At 40.5% G+C, this 25,623-nt stretch overlaps 1 protein-coding gene across 2 annotated transcripts in view; it reads right to left on the bottom strand.

The window, feature by feature from the left end:
- Nucleotides 1–6,196: 6,196 nt before the first annotated feature.
- Nucleotides 6,197–25,623, bottom strand: part of CDK19 (cyclin dependent kinase 19) — a 130,465-nt gene continuing 111,038 nt past the window's right edge. For both annotated transcript variants that reach the window (XM_086482435.1, XM_086482436.1), the window contains 7 exons: nucleotides 25,230–25,373; nucleotides 24,908–24,977; nucleotides 23,616–23,688; nucleotides 19,300–19,397; nucleotides 17,658–17,736; nucleotides 13,384–13,650; nucleotides 6,197–9,669 (listed from right to left, as the gene is read on the bottom strand). In XM_086482435.1, the coding sequence (XP_086338561.1) occupies nucleotides 9,538–9,669; nucleotides 13,384–13,650; nucleotides 17,658–17,736; nucleotides 19,300–19,397; nucleotides 23,616–23,688; nucleotides 24,908–24,977; nucleotides 25,230–25,373 (863 nt within the window). In that variant the 3' untranslated portion in view covers nucleotides 6,197–9,537. The remainder of the gene's footprint in view (nucleotides 9,670–13,383; nucleotides 13,651–17,657; nucleotides 17,737–19,299; nucleotides 19,398–23,615; nucleotides 23,689–24,907; nucleotides 24,978–25,229; nucleotides 25,374–25,623) is intronic.

The following is a 25,623-nucleotide window of genomic DNA, read 5'->3' as shown; positions in this document are numbered from 1 at the left end:
GGTCTGGGTCAGGTAACTGTGTTCCCCGACAGAAGCTGTGGCACTGGGACCTGGTCCCACACCCAGCTGAAGGAAGCGATCGTGTTGCACGGTGGGGATGTCTGGCCCCAAACATCCTAAGCTGCGGTACATGGTGTAAACCTGAAACTTGCTCTATGAATGCTCAGCACTGTTATATTTAGTATGCATAGCAATTCTGGCTACAGAGGGTATCCTGTTTTCTCACTGCATTTTTGGGAAACCAATTATTCCTTAGCTCCACATTTGGATACATGTGCGAGAGGAGCAAGACATAGGAAACATGGTTTTTTCAATTTAAGAGGTGACAGACGACTACCAATGTCAATATGGTTTTACTAGCCATGCTGGCCTAAACAGACTTAGGACATATCCTAATAATTTAAACAAGCATATTGCTGGAGTTCACCTGACCGGCAAGATCCTGAAATCCAAAAGCAAAAGCATGTTCTGTTTTGACGTCCTCATGTAGCACACCCAGAGACCATCCTGGATCCCACAGAAAGAGGGATCCTTTCCACCGTCTTCCCCCATCCCCTCCACAAGCACGCCATGTAGCCTGCACCAGAACCTCAGTCCACATGAGGGCAAGACGGAAAGCTGCTATGGCGCTCTTTTGATTTCATTTTCAAGCTAGTGTGTATAGTCTACCCAGCCACAGCCCGCTGAATTGCTGGTCTCCCCGCAGTCGTACACAAAACATCACGGAGGAGCTGGGTATAATACAAAGGGATTACCTCAGCTCTGATACACGAGAAGCTGCAGTGATAACGCAGTCTTGGAATAGCACAACCACTGCGTATTAATAAAAGCATGACGCAGTATGGCTGATATAGGAGTCTGGCACGTTAGATGGGAAAGAACATGCCTGCTTCTGATCTAGCTGGCAGGTCGTTTCTTACGTCCTCCAGCACACACGATCCACTGACAAGTACTTTATAAGATTTACATTAACAAGCCACAGCTGAGCATTTCTGCACAGACAATATACGTAAATGTTATCGTGCGAGATTGAGTTCTTGGAGATGAAAGTGTACAGCCACTGTGCAAATCTGATACATGTCACAATCTCAGATGACTCAAATACACTTCAACAGCTCTGATATCGCTCTGGATGATAACAGAACTTACTTCATTCCCGCTTCCCAGAACCGACGGTCTCAAAGTCACAGGGGACTTCCAGCTTTCATCCAGCAGCAGCATGATGCAGAGGCAACTCTTGATAATCCCCATTGGGACATACCCACCAGGGCATGTTAGTAGATGTCCCCATTGTTTCTTAAATGGGTAGGGATTTATTTCTGTGCTTGTGGGATACTGCAAGTTACAAGAAACTTTTAAACATTTAAACAAAAGCTCTGTTATTACCAGGGGGAGTATTTTGAAACCATAAACTATGCAGATTTTCATGCATTTATGGGTGGGTAAGACCAAAGTGTATGAACTTCGTGACATGATTGAATCTGTTTGCTTGCTATGTGCAGGGAATTTTGTAAAGGTGACTCACTCCTGTCAACTTCACTAGGTGTACCTTCTGCAGCTGTGGTGCTATACTTAAGAGATAACCATTTCTCTTTCAAACTCAAATGTTTCCCAAGAACTGCAGTTACTACACAGCACCATGATACGATCTGCCTGCTTGAATCTCCTCTGCTGCACCAAAAGTAGGACACCAGCAAGGGAGAAGCCTGATCTCCTTTGGTTCCTCTCTCTTAGCAAGTTAACGTCCTAAGTTTTACTGCCAAACTCCAACTTTTGGAAACTGTCCTTCTTTCTTCTGTAGCACGGCAAGAACGAGCTATATAATTAAAATAGGTTGAAAACAGAAAATAATAATTTCACAAACTACTCATTCTACATCATACTAGATAATGGCAAGACCAACAACAGATGTTTTTGAACTGTACAGCCTAGCAATAAACACCACCATCTGACACTTTACCATCATGCCACAGCACTACCTGTCAAACTGGAGGACTACAAGAGCCTTTTGCAGTAAGACTTTAAGCCTTTAATTTTGCAGTTCTCTGGCTCACCTTTCAGGCAAGGAAGCGTGTTTTCTTTAAAAGCTGACTGCTTTTCCATAGACCTGTGTTACAGGTTAAAGTTCAGCGTCCACTTGTGTAAACTGTCTGCAAGACTCCGAACTGACAGCCGTGCCCCTGGCCAGGTCAAGCATGCAGTCAGAGGTCATCTTTCCAGAGAAGGGCTGTGCCACCTTGCCCAGATGAGAGTAGAAAGTATTTTTAACACGTATTTAAAAGTTCACCATGTTCTGGAGAACTTCAGACACCTAAACTTGGTAACATTAAATCTTTGTTACAAAATCAAAAGGCTGCACACTTCTACTTCCTCCTCTCCCCTCCCCACCCCCCACCCCCCCACCCCCCCCCAACAGCGCAAGGAATTCCTATTTGTTGGATGCAGGGAAGAACCTCACCAATGTAGGCTCAAACGCAGGCTGTAGAAAGGACATCTGAGCCATACAGCACTCAGCAAGACCTGGCCCATAATTAAAACTTCATCTGCTGGTGATAGCTATGAAGAATTTCTTTCTTCAGTGCTTCACATTGGGTTTTTTATTACTTAAGACACATAATTAGTCTTGTGGGATGGAGATGGCATGAAATGCATTATTGCTGGCTAGCACGTCACATCCAAAACTCAGTAACAAATATCTGGGTTTTGTTCCTTATTTTAAAACATCATATTTAAAAAACAATGCAGATTCCCCTTTACTAACTTATTTTTAGTGCTAGTGTAAGCATTTACTATTAGAGTGAGCAAAGCAAATCTCCATTCTTACAATGGACTGAGGCAAACGTGCAATGACTTCAAAACACCAGTTGGAGATTTCACGTAACTTCTTACCAAATAAACATAATCAAAAGACATTTTAGCCAAAGGAATGTATTGCTGAATATTTTGTTGGGCCATGTGTTCAATGTACGCAATGTACACGTAAATGTTACGTACTCTCAAGTTCTCGGTCCTCTTCAAGATGCTTCGAAGAACACACTACAAAATAATCACAGAAATGGCCTGTTACAGTCCACACAGTACACTTGCCCATATGCTGGGATACAAAGCTGGGAAAACTGATTCTACAGCAGTATTCCAAGGCAAGCATGTTATAGAAAAATTATTAGGTAGGTTGGCATTACTTTCAGGCATCAAATAATCATCATCATTACTTTTTTTAAACACCTACTCTGGATTATCTTGTATATCTGTTACATAACAACTGTGGTACTCCCACAGTAACTTCAGCAGCTCAGCTATGACTGTACACACATCTTTCATAACCTTGTTGGTGGTTTTAATCTACCTCAAACAATTACTGTGCTAATAAATATTTCTTGCAGATGAAAAAAAAATCATTGTAGCAATCATGCAATAATATTTTTCTACATTACTATAAAAGTACCAAAATAAATCAAAGCTGCTGTTTTTTCTGCAATCGTAAACAAGGGCATGAATTTCTCCAGAGTGTAAAAAAGCAGCATCTACCTGTTTAAAAAAACATTACAGGTGAACCACTGTTAATCTTTGCTGGCTATTGGAACAAAGCTTGCTCAAGTTCCATCTTTAGCCGAATCAAACTGATTCTTGGCACCAATATGATGCTTTTTGTGTTCAAACAGCACGTGGAAATTACTCCTCACACTACTACTGTATATTGCCCAGTAGTAAAACCCCATGATATTACAGCGATTATTATCTGCATTACAGAGTGCCTGCAAGTACCAGTCATGAAGCTACTGTATCAGCACAAAACGACTGTTCCCATCTCAGGGAGCTTCCAACGGGTGTACAGGGAGGTGACAGATGGATGCAGACAGACTGGAGGGTGTAACGAAACACTGGGACAGTTTTCATTAACACAACAGGTACGACTCATAGCACACCGGAGCTTAAAATGTTAGACTTCCGTAGACATCAAAGCCAAAGGGTTTTAATGAAAGATGCAAAAGACACCTAGGGGGGAATTCTTCAGAAATTTATGCAACAGGTCTTCAGGAACAACGGGCAATTGTAAACAGAGCATAAAAATGCTTATTTGGAAATCTAAAATGAGGGGTGTGTAGAGGTTGACCTGGTGGGACGATCAGACCAGGAGATAACTTAGATAACTTGCTGATTTGAGTAAGAGGGATGGGGTAACAGCAGGCTTTGGCAGCGACGTGGAAGTGAAGAAAGCAGCTTTACATCTAATGCAACAGAGATGGCAGAGCCAGGGCAGTAACACAAAGCGGGAAGCAAGTCAAAGCAAGACACCAATAAACAACCTACCCTGCAACCTTCTGAATGGCTGCAAAATGCTGTCAAGGACAGAAAAAGGGATGACACCATAACTGGGATCAGTATGATGAGCCTGGATTAGACTGTAAATTGCATGACCAGGTAGGAAAAAGAGTGAGAGATGCTGTAGAAGAACGAAGATTGGGACAGAGCCAACATAGGAGGTTTCAAGAAGGACATCCAAGTCAAAGCTGCTGACTAATCTTACCAACAAGGCCAGGAGAAGCAGAAAGGGAACTACGAGGGGTACAGAGCTGGGGATGCTCAGTTGTGTTAAGGCTGAAGCAACAGCTCTATCCATGAGGTGTCAGAGATGCAGACTACGCTTTTTGGCAAAAGGCTACTTTTATTCTCACCGTTGTGCAAAAGGCACATCAGAAACCGAAACCACTTTCTTAAGGTGACTGGTAGCGCAAGTGAATCCCAACCATTCTTACCCATGCAACTGCTGCGGAGAAGACAGGTGGGATTTGGGGAAGAAGTTAACTATCCATCTGTGAAACAATGGTTAGATGGAACAGAAACACACTGACCAGCAAAGCACACAAAAACCCACTTTGAAACCCCACCAATAAGCTCTAGCTCGTGCTTTCTATGTTGTCACCTGAAACACTCAAAAAATCTTCCAAAGTCCAGCAGGAGGCAAAAGTAAGAGGGCATTTAGCTTCAGAATACAGTAAACCAGCTGTTTTTTCAGGAGACACGTCTACAGGGTTGTCACCCAAGTAATAATGAATCTCAACAAGTGGCAACGGCATGGCATGCCAGAATACTTTTAAGCAGAGGGCAAAACCTAAGAGAACCACTCCATTGATTCCGTTTTCCATACGGCTTCATTCTATTTTGATAGACACATACCCATGAATATCCTCGTGGGCATTTTAAAAGCTGTAATTTCAACTCTGAGGTTTTGCAAGCTTTGTTTTGTGTGGTGTATGATATCATAAACATCCTGAAGATAATTACAACTGCAATTTTGTGGGCTATATTTTCCCTCTTGGTAGTCCAAAGCCAATGTTTACAAAAACTTTTCAGCACGCTTATTTGATTTGAACTTTTTATTATTATTACAAATGTATATTATTTTATTAAAAAAATTCACACTGAAGCAAAGTCAATTCCATTTCATTACAACCAAGAATATAAAATAAATGCAATGAACTCATAGTTTAGTTTTAACAGTCATTTCAAGAGTGACATCAGGACAACTTAAAAGCAGTAAACTCTCAACTCTAGAATGAGAAACAAGTATTTTGCTTTGTGATTTCGCTAGCCCATTGGCACAGGCACTGCCGAATGTAGCCACCACAGATCTAGAGCGGCAGAGTTTTGTGGCAGCATGAGGCGCATACACAATAATTTCTAATGAAAACTACAAAAATGAAAGATGCGTGCATGAAATTACTAGAAAAAAAAAAACTGAATAGAGACAGGCACACTTCCACAAATAGTAAACATGGGAAAATACAACTAGAACAATTTGAAAAGTTATTACCTTACATATATAAAAAGTTCTTTAAATTGCTGTTAAAAAGGACACGTTCTGTCCAGATTTTGTGTAATACTTTTTAGTGTCTACACAAGACAAATTTTTAAAAAAATTAAATAGTATTAATTTACTACTAAATATTTAGGAGATAACAGTGCATTAAGGACTTTTTTTCATATAGTAATACACATCGCTCCTGTCTGGCGACATTTTTAGAAGATTACGTATGGCCTTATGTACAATACATTTATTTAATCCTAAAACAATTCTTTGCTTAATGGTGTTAAAGTACCATTCCTGAAGATTATGAAGGGGAACTAAGCTTATTATGTTTATATAAAATATTATACATATTTGAACACGTCTAGCTTCCCGCCACCCCTCCCGCTATGAATGCTCTTCCCTCCCCCTCCCCAGATACAGTGTCACAGATACAGTGCAGGACTCGCAGCTTTCCCTATATTTTTCCTTCATTGTGCAGTTTGTGCTACATAAACCTCACCAATGGGGACCAGGCTGCTCATCCCATTCATTCCCCGCGCGGTTGTTTCCTCTGAGCCGCGATGGGAAAAGCTGCGCTCAGCGGCCCGCTCTCCCACCGGGCGACCAGGACGGAGAAGACAGCTCTGCTGGTGCCACCTGCCTCTCTCGGTACCGGTGTGAAACACTGTGGTGAGGGTGTAGAGGTTATGGGCAGAGACAGAGCTGTGAGTACTAATGAAACTGCACAGGCAAAAAAACCCAAACAAACAAACATAAAAACGACGTGGTCCTGGCTTCCCACGACACACTGCACGATTCACTTCTGAAAGCGGAGCGTTTCTGACCTCACGGGATGACCCCTGGGAAGCAAGGCTTCTTCCACTATGACCGCCACCCTCCCCGGCAACGCACGTCAAGCTCCCAAGGAAAGGCAAATGATTTCACCACCAGGAAGGAGCTGCAGGAGTGCGCCCAGCCTACATTTCGCAGCAAACGCTTTTGCTTTTATTTGCTCTCCTCCCAGTTGTGAGTTTGAAGGCAACGGAGGAAGCGAGCTCAGCTTCGCGTGTGCGCACGAAAGCTAGAGAGCAGCGGCATGTGGCCACCTATCAGACCTAACCGAGGCAGAAACGCCAGTTCAGCACAGAAAGAGGCCGTGGCAGTCGTTCTAGAAGCTGGAAGCTCACTCAATTAAAGCACCTTACATTGCTGTGAAGTTTCACACTCTACATACAGATTAACCTACACCATGATTTTGCCTTATTGGCACAAGAGCCCACCAATTAAGCGTACAGTAACACGTCTCCCTGCCACCTCCTGATGTTACACGAATTTTGATGATCAGCTGCAGGCCACAGTAGGGAGAAGAAATATTAGATAACTATAATGGAAAAGACAAAAGGATTTTGAGAGAACAGAAGGGTGAAAAGAACAGGAGGGTACAAAAATTACTCTGCCAAAAGTTAAGTTTCCAGAAATGTGGCATTCAAGACACAAAAATATAAAATAAAAGTTACTTTATGGAATTGGCCAAATATCCGTTAGCTGAAAGGTACCTCATCCTAACATCGGTAAGAGAGACATTCCACTTACGGAATGGATGTAACCCCAGTCACACTGAAATAAAATAAAGGAACAATTAAAATTTGTTCTTTCAAACTGGCTATCAGGGTACGTATAATATGTAACATTTCAAGGGTTACACATCGAAAGTATCCTTTGGGAGATTATTTCTTCCCAGAAATAATTTTTTCCTTCAAATTGCTTCATTTCATTTTCACCACCTTCTTACCCACTTGATGACAAAAGCAGGTTTTAGTTGCTTTTCCAGAGAAGGTGGGTGTTGTCAAAACCACATGATGGTGGATATGGCCAAAGCAAGCCAACTGCTCCCAAAAGGTATGAAAACATGATGTGTCTGAGGAGGAAGGGGGCACTAAAGGTGATTGGGAGATCAAATCCAGTAGAAACACGTACGTGTCTAGCTGTGATGAAAAGCATTCTCCTCAGAGCAAACAGATTCACTCATCTTGCAAGGTCTGATCACAACTTTAGTGTGAATGTGTACGGGTATATACAACTTTTTTTTTTGCATGGACACAGAACAGAACACACGGTGATATAAAAGCCTGTAATGTTAACTGTTTACACATAAACTCTTCTCACTTCACCCTTTCTCTGCACACCAGCTGTAGAAGCTTGCTGGCCTTCCGTTGCAAGTAGCTTTCTAAATGCATTTTTCCAGGTTTTCTGCAACAAGAGCCAGCCTTATTTCTGAAGGCTGAAGGAAAAATGAAGCTGTCCCAAATTACATGTTGTGTCTCTCCGAATAACTGTGGTTGCAGAAGTTGGACAATAATCCTCTGATTATGCTTCTGAACTCTTGCTTATTTACTGGGGATTTTCTGCCAGCTACCCATCCACTTACAGTCCTTAGGCACAATCAAAACATGTTTGCTCTAGGGAAAAAGAAACATTTCAGTGCAATCAAGCGCATCTGGTGTAACTAATCTGGGTTAATCACAGCAATGTGAGGGACACAAAATATGCATTATAAACATGAAAAAAGAACAATTTTCAAGATGCTTTTCAAACTGCACAGTAATTTCTCTTAATTATTAATTCTAACATAAAATGATTAAATGCATTTTTTTTTTGCAAGTCTTAGTATTTCTGTCACCTTTATATCTAGAAAACTGACTCAGGAATGTGAAAGAAAGATAAATTTATAGAACTCTCACACACATTAATCAGCTGCTTAACAGAAAAACAAGCCCATCACCCACATTCCTACTGAGACTTGAGGGCAGTAAATACATTTTCCTGACTATTTTGGTGTCCAGCCTGGGAAGACATTCCATTCTTCTGTTCCAACAGATCCTGAAAGCATCTCCTTTTTATGTGACTGTCCTGGTTTCATTTAAAATAACGCTTAATTTAAAACTAGTCAGAGCATGATCACTGTGATTTCAAGAATTCAATGTGAATGAGTTAAGAAATACCAGCAATCTTCTGTTTGGCATTCAGTCCAGTAGCATGAAGCATATTCGTCGCTGCAGAGACTTGGGTGGGTTTTTTCTTTTTTCCTTTTACTTTTTAAAATTTTATTTATTTTTTAAACTTTTTATTTTTAAGACCTCGCCTGAAAACTAGACTAATAAAAACAGAATAGTAAAATACTCTGGAACAGTAAAATTTTGCTGTTCTTGACATCCATGAGCAAAACAGTAATATCCTGTGAAAATAACATAGTGCTTTAAAAAGGTGCAATATACCTGTATAGCTAAACTGGTTTGCCTAGTATAAAACTAACTATATACAAGCTTGAAAGCCTGGGAGTTCAAGATTTTAAAACTTTAAAATCCCATCAAAGAGATTGAAAAAACAGATTTATGGCAATCACTACAGCATAAGGAAGGTGCACCAGGAATCCTTCAAAATTCCAAAGGTTAAAGAAGTTAAGTGCTGGGTTCAGATCAGAAGGGTTCATAAGAGTAACCACAATGGAGCACATGCAAGGGCAGGGAGGAAGGAAAACTTCACGAGAATCTCCTTTATGGCAATAAAGGGCCGGGGGATGGGGCAGGGGGAAGTCTTCAGTGAGTGAAGTTTTCCTTTTGTCATCGTGAATTTTAATTCTGCATCATAGTTCATATTTTTGGTTCTTCTCATCGTTATGAACTTCATATTGCTGGAGTCTTCTGGCTTTTAGTCCATTCCTTTCTGAGTGCAGCCTGTTAGCCCTCTCAGTACCTGTGAGACTGATGAGATTGGTGATACTGGGAGCTCTGCTGAGACGACGTGGAATAGCCCATTGTACTCTGGGACTGAGAAGATCCCTGAATGTTGCTTTGGTAACTCAGGCGTGAGCTGGAGTGCTGCAGGAAAAGAGAGTGGGATCAGGGGAATGAAAACCAGCCTGTTAGGACTATGCAGCTCGGGAAACTTCTAACTTCTCTGAAGCTCATTAAAAACGTGACCGTCGGAGAAGCTGACTAAACAGTGTTACTGTTTAAGGTTCCATAAAACAAGTAATCAATCTGATCTGCAATCAGCCTTAATACAGCACACAAAATACACAAGGTCACTGGCAGACACCTAGAATTACAGCATATACACACCCATTTTTTGAAGGAAAAACACATGAGACAAGAGAGAGTGGACTCCATTTCAAAATTCAGCTGTTTCTTAAGCTTACGTCTATCATTACCCTAAGTGCCATTAATGCACAAACTGCTAAGGCCACAAACACCCTTTTTGAGACAGGTAATACTAAATGTTACAGAGAAACAATTTATTCTGTGCCTGAGAAAAAGACAACCATGACCTAAGAATTACTCAATTTATCTAAATGAAAAAAAAAGTCCAGTAGGATAAAATAATGTAATTTTAGGTGAGTCTTTCAACCTGCTGCCTTATCTACTGGAAGCAAAGACAACTGCTTAAAGATGGGCATGTGTATGTGCGATAACCTAACATTCATTTTCCGGAATGATTTTTTTTTTCCCCTCCACTGTTTGAGATGTCAGCTCAGGTGGACCCCAATCTCAGCAAACCAAATTCATGGATCATTTGCAACCTCCAGCATGCTGAATTTGCCCTTTTATTATTGTATCCATGCCCTGTCCAGAATTAATAATGAGCTGCAATAATGTAAAGCAGCAAACAATGCAAGCTGCAAAATCACTTTGCATAAAAAGCACTGCTCAATGGACAGGAGACTCTAGCAAGGTAAACCCCATCCCAATCCACAAGAAAGGAGAGTCTACAAAAACCTCAAAACTATCTGCAGTCAGCAAACAGTTTGTTTCCAGCCAAGTTAAGGGCAGGGTCGGGCACCCATTCAATTCACTGTCTGTTGATGGTTCTGTTCACTGTCTAGTTGACGGTTCTACTTGGCTATGTCCAAGGGTCATCAGCAAGACTGTGACCAATAGCAATCGTCAAGGAAAAGTGTTAAGAACCTACATTCTGATGAAATAACAGAATTATGAGTTACAGAAAGCCTCTGAAGAAGTTTGAGTTCTGAACGAAAATCTCATGGAGACAGTGGGTCTCTAAGAATACCACATGCTCCACAGACCAAGAATCTGCTCAGTGAAGGCAATACCCCAGTCAGTGGTCTTGTCTAAGCACTGGATCCCAACAACAACAGCTGTGAAAGCCTCCTGACAACTCTTCAGCTGGATGATGAAGAACATGAACCTAAAGTTCAGGCAATGTAAAACACTTCTGCCCTTTGTTTCTGCACACAGCCTCATACATTTAATTTTATATAAACTGTAAAACATACTAAACCTTAAAAATATCACATTGCTTTTTGTGTGTTCTGTCTAATGTAGGAATATGAAGGTTGCTTTCAATGTGAAGCACAGTGAGGCTAAAGAGAGAGAGATAACAGCCCAATCTTTCAGACCTCTGTATCTCAACATAATAATAATATAACTAAAAGTTGTACAGAGTAACTTCACTTGTTTGTAAGTGTCAGTTTGGGAGATAACAGCTCAGCAGACTGGATTTGGAAGAGATGTCTCCCAGTGGCATATATGCTGTTAATAACCAGATTATGCTTGGCCTGCATAGTTAGTGTGTGAATTAACAGTGTGTGAAACCTGGAATTTATCTCAAAATTCTGAAAGTTTATGCAACTTCTTAAGAAAAAGAATTGTGTAAGTGCTATGACTTTATGGAAACTCGTTCTGGATGAAAAGCATCAGCTCACCATGCTAAGCAAAACACCCAAGGTCACATAAGGAATGCTTATATAATAATCTTATATTCCTTCTAATGCTTATAAGGAATTCACACTGTCATTTGTGGAAGTAGCATATACTGGAGATAGGTCAACTACAAAAAAATTTCAACGGAGACTTTAGATCACAAGCTAAACAAAACTCAAAGCAAAGGGAATCTTCTTCCTACTTCTCAATAAGACATAATGGAGTAAAATTAATGCCATAAGTTATACTACAAGAATGCACTAACTTGCCCATGCTTATTTTTGTTCCACAGAAGAGAATTTGTTTTTAATGGAGTCAGACTTGGCCAAATTGCAGACATTCCTTTCTGGAACAGAAGACAATCAGCTAGAATTTAAGAGGGGATAGCCAAACACAAGTGTAAAAATGGATAATCAGACCATACGATTTAGTGAGTGATGTAAAGGAAATATACAGATCACCATTTTGATGCCTGTGCTGTTAAAGTTTAAATCTAACTATCTGAAAAAAAATACATTTATATGGCTATCAACTTATAAGGGGGAATTTTGCCAATAATTCAGAGCACTGAAGGATTCTATAATGGATATCATCAAATGCAGCACACTAGTCCTCAAAATACAGACCAAAACAGGTCAGCTATAAATACTGTGTAGTCAGACAGCTGTAGTGATCTGTCCAAACCTTAAGACTGTCTGGAACTTTTCAAAAAAGAAACCTAGTTGTCTTTACCCTTAAATTGCCCTCAATGCCTCATTTGTAATTAAAAATGTAAAACAGAAATGGAAGAAAAATGTCTGGCACTGAGAAATCAATTGTCTGTGGAGAAGGTCTGGAGGGCTAAGGCAATGCAACTCCAGAGCTGTTTCTTTAAAAAGCTACTTATTTTAAATTTAAAGCAGCCTGAAGAGACCATTCTCCAAGCTAAGATCATTCTCAAAGGCAAGTAGCAGACAGTAGTAACATCTTTTAAAATCTACCTTTAATATCAACCTTTTTCTTATTCTGTTTTCAACTCATTACTGTCCCAGCAAGTATAAACTCACAAGTATTGAAGATTCTGGTAAGCTCAATGCTTTCTATACTTAGTGTAAGTCACTTTTTCAGTGGAAAATACAATTCTAGTAAGCAAAGACAAGTATGCAAATCCAAAAATAATTCAGTGATACTGCTTTTACTTATGAATGCTACTGTACTGGAAAACATGAAATCTATTCAATTTTGGTCACATTAGAAACAATGTGTGTCTTTGTGCCCTACTTCAGCATGAATCATACTGATGAACCAAAACATCATTCCTGTGCTAACATGCATTTTTTCTTTAACATCAGAAGAAGACTTAGCAAGATACTAGAATAAACTATAGAACCGCTCCATACATGTGACGATATGAGGCAAAACAAAGCAGGAATCAAACGAAAGCGCCTCGGTCTAACTTTGCTTCTGCTTCTCAGGATCTTCTCAGATCTGCTTCTCCCTAGGATTTTATATTGCCAAGAGCCAAGTACCCTGAACTTGACCTAACACAGCATTCACGTGCATGAAATAGTGCCATTGGCTTCAGCAAGGCTGCTCTCAAACATAAAGGTTAAGCATATATTTAAGTGCTTTCCTGGAATGGACTAGTCCTCAACACTTTACAGGGTGCAGCAGATACGACATGTACTGGTACTCTATTGAAAATTACTAACCACTGAACAAACCCTTTTCACTTTAAACCTTTAAACGCACATTTTTATCTAATGTATCATAGCACACCTGCTCAGGTTACATGAGAAATTCATTAAAACACCATTTGCTCTTGCAGCGGGGAGGGGGGAAGAGCACATTTTGGCCCTACAGTATCAGAAGCAGCAAAATTTCAAGAGGTACCTGATAATCCGAAGGCATGACAGGCCCGCCTGAGTTAGCGCCTGAAGGCCCTATGCGTGGTTTCTTGTTCGGAGGCACCTGGTTGAGGCTGGAGTCCTGGCTGTGCTGGAGTCCTGCGCCCGTGCCCCCTCCGCCCGCGCCCGTGCCCCCCGCCGTCCCGTTGGTCTGGGCGCTGTTCTGCTGCTGCGGCTGCGGCTGCTGCGGCGCTGCCTGCGGCTGCTGCTGAGGTGCTGTTGGCTGCTGATGTTGATTCTGCTGCTGTTGATTCTAGGGGAAGAAGCGACACAACACAGTCACTTGCTCTGAACTAGATCGTGAGCTTTATGGAGTCACCAACCCCAGCACCGCCATGCCGGTGGAGGAGGCGGCAGGCCCGCCTGCTCGATGGGAAAACACAGCAAGGCCGCGTGTCAGGAGAAACATACCCTCCCTACACTCTCGCACACCTTGTGGGGGTACCTCATTTGTGGTCGTTTTGTTTTTTTAACAAGGCAAGCTAGGTTAAAACTGGAAGGACAGTCCAGTGCCTCCTACAGGTAGCCAAGTGCTCAGAGAAGAGGCTGGAAGGAAGCATTTATAAAGCAGTAATTGCCTAATGAACTGAATCAAAACCCCTCAAAATTTCACTAGTGCTCAGTGGCAGACGTGGTGAACCACAGTAAATTATTCTAAGTGCTTCAACAGCCTTGTTCACTGAGAATCAAAACGACTTTTCAAACTTTCACAAATGACACGTTACAATGACCCGAAGGAGGCTGGCAGCATTCTGCCAGAAAGGTACACAAATTGAGACCAGAGAAATCACGTAATTCCTTCCAGGTTGCAAGGAAATTCTGTGGCAGAAGCAGAAACAAGTTTCATTACTGTTTTGCTCGCCTGTGCTTTTAAGTACCTTGTAAAGAGTGGTATACTGGGAATATGGTCCAGTGTGGTGTGCTAGGTGTAGTGTCAGAAAATCTTATTGAAATAATAGAAAAGTGAAAATTGACCAGAGACAAACAGTTGAAGACAAAAGAGGAGAAAACAGCTGAAGGAAGAATCTGGCAAGGGAAGAAGATTAGCAAAGGGAGAGAATCCAAACAATTAAGATGACACTGGGCCCTAGCAGAAAGAGAGACAAAGAAAAGTACCACAAAAGAGAGAAAAAAAGTTAAGAAGCGAAACACAAAAGCAAAAGACATTGTACTTTTCTGGCTTCAGAGGGCTACAGACTAAGAAGAGCATTAGGGAACTGGAAGGAAGGTTAGAAAACAAGCAGAGTGCAACTCTGCCCTCCATGGTTAAGACAGTTACAAGGAAATACCATCCCTCAGTCTGCTTTCGAGCACCAGGGATGGCTCCTCCATCAGAGCACTAAAGCACGTAAGAGAATTACAAAGAAAAGCAATTTCACTCCAAATATGAGATATGTCACCTGTTCATCACGGAAAAAACCTACAATTGTCATGGCTTGACCATCATGGCTTACTAACCTCCCCCCCAATATACTGTATGGAACATTTCAGGATAGTCTTTTTTTCCTAGAATATCCGCTTAAATAATTATCCAAGCTTTAGTATGGCACCCTTTATAAAACCTCTTTATTAGTTTCTCAGAAATCATGACAACTAGTTGCCACTAGCAGAAAAATTCTTGATGCCCCCAATCACCAAAAGGATTTAGTTACCTCACATAAATGACACAAAAGATCTGTATCTATGCTATTCATCACAAACGGTCTCCCAAGATACATTCAGATGAAATTTCCAATGATGTGTTCATTTAAGATTACAAAAAAGCCTTGTGTCTTCAAGGACTTGGAGGTGGCTTGCACTTCCATTTCACATTTAGCAAAGCCAGTAATGTGTTCTCCTGTTTGTCGTTCTCAAATCCCATCTCAGTCAGATTCTGTTTCCCGGGAGATTTAAACTTCACTAATTTTACAAGTTAATCAAGCTAGCTTGTAAAAAAAAAAAAAATTGTTAATCAATTTGTCTTTTCATAATGGTTTGACTTCACTTACACAAACAAACACCAACAACTAAGGCGTATTTGTGCTAGAATTCTGAAATTTGTGTTTTCATAGGGGTGTTTGGATGCAAGTGAGGAGGTTGCTACTGTGAGAGCTGAAAAACTGCAACTTTGTTATGTATAAACAAGTATTGCAGGAACTCTCACAACTAAAGACAACAGTTTGTCGTAGGGCCTGTGTTTCATGCTTTGGATATTAGCACAAAATTCACCTGACTAGTCTGAGCTTGCTCTTCTGTGCAGCTACTACTGCTACTGCCTGGGTAGAGACTGAGATCTACTCTGTCAGACTTTGTCTGGGGTCTAGCTGCCCCATCTTAGCGCACAGAAACAGCTTACGCCAGCAAAAACATTGGTCAGTCTAGTTCATGGTGGTTCCTAAACGAATAAACTTGTAAAAGCAACAGTTAGCAACATATTACCATATTACCTCTCGGCACAAATTACCAAAACGAAATTCCGGAATACTTAGAAATGAACCCAGCAGAAACTTGGCTAACAGAATTTGGATGAGAAAAGAATCTTTTCACTTTGTTTTACAAATACTCACTTTAGCTTTGCTGACTAACAATTAACCATTTCAAAGAACAGATGCTTATGCGAAACATTATTCAGTTCAGATGCAAGTTCCAAATAACCAAACACAGAGAACTCCTCCAGTTTTCCAAAGGACTATACAGGTATTTACGGTTTTCAAAACAAAACAGGAACTAACATTATTAAAAAAACCCAAATCCTTTCACTTGCAACAACATCATAAAGAAACAAAACATGGCACATATCCAACTTTCAAAATATCCTTTACCTTCACATCTTCTACACTGTGGGAACACGTTCAGTGAGTAATGCATGACTTACACTACCTAAATTGTCTAAAAAAAGTTTAATTTGGAGCGTGCATAAATACGTGACCGTCCCAAACAATCACAAAGACCATTTATATAATGGCTGCTTTGAATATAAACATGCCATTGTTTCCCCCTCTCAACGCTCCCAGTAAAAAGACAGATATTTTTACTTTTAAGTGCACTGAGTTAACAAAAGCCAGAGTAATTTTAACTCATAAGGTTTGTTCTTGTTTTTGAAGCTGTGACAGTTGAAGCAAAGCTAGTAACTAAATCACAATCAAATCAGTCTCATGACTTACACTGTATTTTTGCTTAGGTGTCTATTTCCTCTTTTTGGAAAAAAAAAAAAAAAAAAAAAAGAACAACAAAAAACACCACTATCTGGACACAAAAATCCAGGATGTTACCATTTGTTCTCAGTACGTAAGAACCTACAATATCTGTTCCGTAAACAAAATTTGCTGTCTGAAATGTATTGTGATAGGCATACTTTTAAACTCAGCTAGTCTCTCAAGCAGAAAATCTGAAAATAGAAGATGCTTGTAGTCAAACTGTTTCTCCAAAAGATCAACAGTCCTTCTCGTGTAGTCCTCAGGTAATTACAGTTTAAGGCTGTGGTCTCCACATTTTGATAGCAGTACATTATTGTTGGTGTCTCATTGTACACTTTTAAGTGAAAATAACCAGCTGTTTCGTACACCATAGCACCACTGCCCAGCCTTCACAGCATGACGGGACAATCCCTGCAGTCACGTAGCACAGCTGAGCTACACGCACAAAGCAGGTCAGATTATGTTGCAAACACACGAAATGTACTGTGCACACAAACAAGTTCTTGCCCATGTCTATGGGGCTACGGGAAAGAGTATTCAGAGCAGATTGTCGCTACCAGAACAGTTCACACTCCTTATTACTCCTTTGTCTGAGGGCTCTTAAAACATGATCAGGAAACTGTGTGCAGATGGATGAAATGTTCTGATGTAGTGCCAGAAGCAGGCTGCCACTATTTATTTGAGACCCTGACAGTCATCTACTTTGAAATGGCTGGACGTATGCCAGTCATACAATAGAAATGCCATTCTTTTCATGTGATCACAATGTATTTTCATCATGCAATGCAGGAGGAGGTAGCAAGGTCCTCTTGGAACGATGGCAGCTGAAAGCGGGCTACTGCTGACAGAACAACCCATCCAGCTCATGCCCCACAGCTCAGGGCAAACTGTGCTAGTGATACTGCCTGAGACACCCCAAAGTCATCTGATACTTCCAATCTGTCTGGGAAGTAGTTTTAAGAGAGCTTTGCCTGGAAAACACATTTTTGGTTAACTCTTCACATTTCATTAGTTTTCACCTGGTAGCACCACGACTCACTCTTATTGCACACTTAAAAGAAAATAAAAAAGGAATTTATTATACCTTATCCCCCTTCTCTTCAGGTTCATCTTCATTGAGGAATTCTCTTTTAGGATATGGAATCTGACAGCCAGCAAATACACTGAAACACAGTAAACAGTAAACACTCCAGAAACTGGTGAACATATGACATACATTTACTTAATGCTATATTAAAAAAAAAAAAAGTAACACAATTTTATTTCTTGTATTTCATGAGTCCTATTTACATAAGTGAGTGGCACTATGAGCACCCAAGATAGCAGCAGATACCAGCAACTAGGTGCTGATCATAATGTCAGATCTCTTTGTTGTTGGCATGAGGCCATCATTTAGAAATCATGGCATGGTTGAGCACGCCTGAATGCCAAAACGACCACTTGTTGATTCAGAAGGCAAAATGAACAAACACAGCGTCAGAGGTTCCACAACACCTAGTTGGAACATGCATGGCTCACTGAGTGAAGGGGCTGATCCAAAGAGTATGAATGTCTTAGGAATCCACCCTGGCTTACAGCGGGCTTACAATATATTTGCCAATCACAACCGCAGAGTTACTTCTAATTAGCTTCTCATGTCTTGTTTAGAGAAAAAAAAGATAACTTCTAAATACAGCTGGCTAAGAGGATTTGGAATATTCCTTAATGTTTATGGCAGAGACTTTATCATAATGTTCTCCTGTAATCCACAGGGAGCTATAGCTCTACATAGGATAGTATCAGACAAACACTAAATAGAAAATTACTGGTAGATCTTGACCAGTACCAACTCCCTAGATTTCTGTGTCAGCATTGAGAATACAATCAAAGTGACGTGATTTTTTGAAGTGTGCAAACAGTTCCTAATCTAGCTGCTATGTAGTGTTTGGCTTACCCAAACATCAAAAGAAAGGAAGAAAACTCAACTAGTCTCAACTAGACTCCTTTTGCACTCCAGTGGCTATTCCCTCCTTTTAGTGTTGCCTGCTAGCTGAGGAAGCAGTGAACACAAAGAAGGGAGTCTCCCTGCATCCAGCTCCTACAGATGATAACACTATGAACCACCATGCTTCTGAAAACTGGGAAAAGAAACTAGAAGAGGAAAGTCTGTCAATAGGAATTGAATATATAATTTGCATTTTTCATTACAATAAAATATATAGAGATATAAAACCTGTACTCTCAAGCCTTCTGAACAAGGGACCTGTGGGATTTTAGACAGTCATTGACCTCTTCACTTTTCTCTCCTCATACTGCTACCCTGTGCAAGAGGGCATGGGAAGGGGCTATAGGTCAGGGAACTGTCCTAGTCCTAGAGGACTAGGTTCCTCAAGTTCCACAATGAATCCAAGCAATAGAGAACAGGGCTCTGTAAGGCGGAACAGAACAGGGCACAGATTAATTGTCTATAAATACTGCAATAATATTGTCACACTAGCTTTGGCAGTACATTCAAAACTACAACGCTAGTGCAGTACTAGGTTGCTGCCCACAATCACTCAGTTCTGGCACCAGCAGATACAGACACTTCAGTACTACACTAATAGTTTCTGCTGAGCATACTTGAGCTACTACTTCTAATGGATATACGTAGATATCTGCGAATTTGCAGATGTTGTCTCATTTCAGGGATTAGCATTCAGCAGAAAGAAGACACCCCTGAAGAGCACAGAAGAGGGAATACATACTCTGATGTAGGCAGAGGATCCTCTTGAAAGTAGGGGTCCTGCAAAGCCTGCTCTGAGGTAATTCTCTTTGTAGGGTCCATAGTAAGAAGCTTCTGAAGCTGCAAAGCATAACATTAAAAACAGCAAAAAGCTTATCGAACTATCATTTTTCAAACTATGACTTATATGTCTCGGATTGCGGATTGTTAAATTACTTGTGACTTGTCCAGACAAGTCTAAGTTAGCATTTCTTGTTCAGTCAAGTTCCCAAGTACTAGAATTCACATCCATCAAAAGCGCTATAGCTGTGAAGCACTCCTCATGTAAGAAATACAGTTAAGCATATCAGGCAATATTATTTGCTAAGACTGAACCACTGTGCTAAAGCGACACTAAATTCAGCTATTACAGGTTCACAAAGCATCATTTCTAAACAGTGGTCTTCTGTTGTGGCACATGGATATCTCTTATACTGTTCTGTACTGCTGACACAACAGGAAAAAAAAAGTGTCAGAAGAGACTGAACATGACCAGGACTCTCCATATCGCTTTAGGGACGGAAACAATAAATCTTCATTTCTCGTGCTGGCAACATTCCAGAGCCAGAGCACTCTGCCACTCAACGCAGCTCCCAATCCCACTCTAATTGGTAATGAAAGGAGAAAGAGGAGGAGCAGACCTTCCTAGTAACCTTCCTTCTTTGCTAGTAGGAAAGCAATAATAAATTTATTAGCTAGAATGCTGTTGACTGCAGCAGGCTATAAAAGATTACAATACATTATGGTATAAACCAGGAATTATAGGGATAACATACCATTTTAAATAGTTACCCATTTATCACGTTCTGATAAACTCACACTAAGAAATTCGGGTGCTCAAATTACATCATACAGTGTCCTGTTCTCACACAATACTCTCTTAATTCAAGTCAACAGTGAAAATAAAATTCCTTCTGCAAAGGGCATCTTAGCTTAAACTCTGTCTTCCAGGCCTCCAACAAAAATTCCCTGGATATTCAGCAAAAGAATGTGATTTTGGCATGGGTGTTTGGGGCTTTTTGTTCCAATAAATCAAAAATCTGTTACACAATTCATATTCTATATACTTAGTAAACAGCCTCAGTAAAAGCACTCATCCTTATCAAGAAAGATGATTCCCTGTGTTTCCTTTCTCCACAGTTGCAGTTAACCCTACTTTGTACATGAGGTCTTATAAAATTCTCTGTACTTTCCCCACTCCCTTCCCACCTCTCCGTATTTCCATTCTTTATGGGCCATGGACCTCAACAGACTGGCAACACAAGAAAGACGTTTGGGCTGCCTCTCCACCTATCAGTTCATTTGCAACCAGCTCCTAAACTGATTCCTACTGCTTGTCCAGAAATACACCTCAAGATGATCCTGCATTGTACACATCTGAAGAGTTTGCAGGAGACACTTACTTACAGTGTTTTGTGTTGTCAAATAACCCTTAACCCTATACTTCCTGTGTATCTTAAAAAAATCCTTCTAATGTGCTGTTGGCTCTCTACAAGGTGACTTCACATGATACAATACAGATAACAGTTTTGGTATTCAGTAACTTTATCTCAAATCACCACCTCTCCCTCATGCAAAATTTTGGTCAGTTTTAGTGGGTTGTGACACCATCACAGGCGATGCAAATTTCTTATCCCCAGTTCCTCCACAGTGACCGCAGGGTCAAACGCTCATGTTCTGTATAAGGACACTCCTGGTCTTCAGTACTAGATGCTGTCATTGACAGAAGAGTACAGGACATCAGCCTCTGCCCCCTGGACTCCCTCCTCAGAACTGGCTGCTGCAGCACTATTCAAGAGAAAGCTCCTCCAGTTTTCTGCCATATAGCACCATCATCACAAGCTGTCTCCATGACCTGTATTCTTTGTCATTCAAAGATAAGCCTAGTGTACCACAGCAGAAGATCTAAAGACATCTTGTACCTTTTAATGATCTGCTCGTTCCCTTAGTAATCCCCCTCCATCCCTTGAGGACATATCAGTTTACCTATTCCAGGTGATACCATGCATAATATCACTCCAGGCGAGATATCCTGCCTATCAGTGATGCCACTGTGAACCAACTTTCTTTGACACAGTCTGGTTTTCTGTAGCTTCTCTTGCTTCTAGGGAAGTTAGTAAAAACTATCTGGACCAATTTATTTTCAAGGTAGCAGCTGTTGTCACAATATAGAAAGCCTGTGAGACTGGACTTCATCAACAGTCTCATACTTCCCAGCAGCTCTCAAGATTGCTTGCTGCCAGGCTCTACCGGCCTCACACGACAGCTATAAATACTACGCTTGTAACTTTTCCAGGACAGCAAGAACAGATGCCTCTTCCTGGATGGAAAACATTCTGCCCTTCATGTGGATATTATCATTCAATGTCAATCAGCAGTGGCACAATATCCTCCTCTTTGTTAACAGTCACTTGCTTCCTGTACTGGTCTACTTGATGCCATATTTCCTCTATGCACAACCTTCTGTGCTCATTAGCACAAAGTCTTGACCGACAAAGTTTACAAAGTAGATGTCTTCAGAGGTCACCTTGAGATTACTTCAAAAAAATAACTACGTTGGTTATGAACAAGGAGTTTTAGGGAGTCTGCTTCAGAATACATGTACCTCCAAGCTCATTAGAAGACACATTTCTAATCTCATCATTTGGGAGAGCAATGCACACCTTTCCTTCAAGACCTACTGGTTTTCAGGATCTTTCACAGGACATGGCAGGTACCAAGCCTCTTTGGTGTAGCATGGCTGTGGCAATTTATGTACATGGACCTCCTCAATGCAGCAATAAGGTATCAACAAGGTTGTCCATGTTCATGGGCATTCTTATGCAGAGTACTGGGAGACTGACCTATTGAAGACTGACCTCTGTATCTGTGGTTGATCACTAAACCACCCTTATTCATTCCTGATTATGAACAGTGAGAAAAATTCGACTAAGCAAATCTACCCTGTTAAGCGAACTAAGTCTCCTTCATGATGTTCAGAATGAGTCCTCAGACTTTTGGAAATCTCATTCCCACAATTATATAGGGGAATACACAGGTAGACACCTATCTGTTTGTTAAGTCACCCTGTAACAACCTTGTCTTGCTAATTCTCCACCACGAAAAGTTCCTTTGTATGTATATATACATAAACATATATAACATGCCACAGGGTGGCAAAATATGGTAAGTTTAGTGTTCTTTAGAGATCTGGTTAATATTTCCTGCTGGAAAAGTAGCCTACCCACCCAAGATGACTCTCAGTGTTCATAGTCTTAATGCCATATATGCTGACAGCAACCCATTTGCTTATTTGCCCTTCCACCAGGCTTTCTGATGGCTTCCAGCTTTAGTAGGAAAATGGGGAAATTCAGGTGCTGACTAATGAAGTCTCTTACAATTGTCATCTTTTCAGTTAGACTCTTCCTCCAGATGATTCCAATGTGTGCCCAGTAAGATGAGTTTAAGAAATTTTAATTATTTTTTCTTGGAGTCTTACACTTATGTGAATGCTTCTCTTCCACCCACTTGGGACCAATCTGTTCTGTTTCCACAGCTATTTGTCTCATCATCCAGCTGCTACTAACAAGTCAAAGAGCAAATCTTTGCCAGTACCTAGAGAGAAGACGGCTATGCTGAATCTGCAACTAGTGATGAGAACAGACTACTAGAACTCAAGCTGCACTAACAGCCTCATTACACAGACTCCCTGTTCACAGCACTAGCAAAGTCACTTTGAACTTCATTCCTAAATTTAGACTGCACTAAGTCATCACAGAGGCATCCAGAAATGATGCTGTATTAGACAGAGCAACCCTGTATTCACCTACAATGAATGACTTAACTAGGTAACCAGCAAATACATGTTTAGGGATACTGTTTAGAATCACCCACAGAATAGAGGTGGACTGTTATCAGAGGGAAGAAAAGGAAAAAAAATAAAAAGAAAATTACTGTAGGAAATAATTAAATTTCTCTGTCTTTCCTTTCTTCACAAAACTCTTTAGCTCTCTGAAACAACACAAAATCAAGGGATATATAATACTCATTATTCTATTTGCACAGCAGACCTAGGGGTAAGGCTGGGTATATGAGTGCCTTGCAGATCTTTGATAAGACCTTCAGATTTCCAGTATCAGTAGTTTAAGCACACCCTCAGCATGAATGTATAAGAAAACATCTCAAAAACAGCCAGTTAGTGATAAACAGCTTTCTTTAACGTCAGTGTTCATTAGAATGAGACAGAAGAACAGACACAGATTTTACCATTAAAAAAGTATTTCATTCCTGTCATCACAGTGATTTTCAAGTTGTACCTACCAAAAGAAAAACTTTGCTGTCAGGCTTGACTTTGTGTTTCTCCATGTATTTTATGAGGCTACTATTGGCATATCTGAAAAATACAGTTAAACAAAGACATTTCTGAAATAATACACCATTAAGAATATGGCAATGTACCAAGCAATCACAAAAATGTTTACCAGCCCTTATTAAGTAAACTGTAAAAAGAACTTCTATCAGACAACATATCAGATATTTATCTAGCAGTAGCACACAAAGTGTGCTTTTCACTACCAGAAGGAGTATCTACTGTGTACAGATTATTTCCATGGAACATGCAACTGTCATAGTTTATGGATAAGCTGTTGACATGGGCACATGACAGAGAAACTCAACTTGAAGTTTATACTCTAGTTTTCTAAATCAACTCTGCCGCAACAAGTGTACAGCAGTTCATAACAGCGCAACAGCTAAGCTATTAAGTTGTTTCCAGCTGCAATTTGGCAGAGCAGTTAGTTTACCATTCTGTCTCGCTGGCCCCAACCTGCAGCAAACCATACAGTCCTTACAGCTCCCAAGCTCAAAAATGCCCTAAATATGTATGACCTGTGCCTTGCCTTTATTCTACAAATCCAGAGGTTATCTATAGGTTATCTATAGCCATTTTCAAAAGAAAGATGCTTTGTGCACAAGATTCATATCTTGTCTAAAGCCAGCGTAATGAATCCATGGCAGATTGGAAACAGAATCCAGTAACTCCTGAATCCACGTCCTCTGCCTTACAACAGAGTCTGTGTTGCTCCTTACACCCTGTGATCTATCACCACCACTTGACTAATTTAGCCAAAGCACCAGGAAACACTAAAATTGGAAAATTCTCAGATCCCAGATAGGCTTTGCACCACAACCTACTGAACACGTTACCTTCCATAGAAATTTCAGTCCACTACTTTACTGTCTCCACATATCTGCTGGTCAAAAGGACTAGGGAGGTGTTTCCCTGTTTGTTCTCACACAAAATGAATGAAGTTATATTGAACAGCTAATACAAGTGGTTTACACGAGCCCATTTGTCTGTGCCTGCCACAGATTAAATGGCACTTATGATGACCCCTTCTAGATAAATGAGGAGGCCACTCAGCGGATGTTTTTGACAAGCAGCTGAGGGAGAGAACACCATTCAAGCAGAACAGCTAATTCAAACAGGACAGCTGTCACAGCGTTAGAACCCAAACACTCCAAAACCCCCTTCCCAAAAAGTCAGCGGATAAGAGCCAATTTCTGCCTATCTGCTATGTTCACCAAACGGTTGTTGCGTCATCATCACTTACGTTGTTCTCCTAAAATCCTTCTGAAGAGTTGGATATTCTGGCATCTTCCTTATGTCTTCCCAATCTTTATCTTTGGTTGGGGGAAAAAGGAGAAGCACTTACAATTCTGAAAATGTAGGTTCAGTAATACACAAGTAAGAAATAACTACAGCAGTTGTTTGACTTTGTTTGTTGGCCAGTGCTATTGTTCCATAATTGTCAGCGTTTCCAAATCCATCAAACTGACAGCTTCTTCGTACCTACACAAAAACCTAGTAATTTCCTTTCGAAAAAAAATCAACTCAGTAGCATTACGTCTGATGCTTTAATGAAAATAAATTACCTGCAGGGAAACCCATTACGCTGAAAATGCGATCTAGCTGATCGTGATGAAAAGGATTACTTGTTTTGATGTCCTCCTGACGACAGTGAAATATAGGTTCTGAAGTCAATAGTTCAGCAAATATGCAGCCAATTGCCCAAATATCTAAAAAACAAGGATAATTAATGCAAATTTATTGTACTTTATCATTGTTTTTTGTTTCTGCACAATTTCTCAACAACCTGTACGACCACAGTAAGATAAAATACCTCACAGTACAATCACATACAGTACTTCAAAAATAATGCATTAATATAATGCATAAAAAAGGGTAAAATCCGGAGATATAGTTCTTTTCAATCAAAATTCCAAATTCTGTTTCAAGTTGTACACTGGCAGTCCAGCACTTCACGTA

This window comes from Leptosomus discolor, chromosome 2 (assembly GCF_034619465.1).
Source record: "Leptosomus discolor isolate bLepDis1 chromosome 2, bLepDis1.hap2, whole genome shotgun sequence".
NCBI lineage: Eukaryota > Metazoa > Chordata > Aves > Leptosomiformes > Leptosomidae > Leptosomus > Leptosomus discolor.
This window is presented reverse-complemented; position numbering and strand designations above follow the sequence as displayed.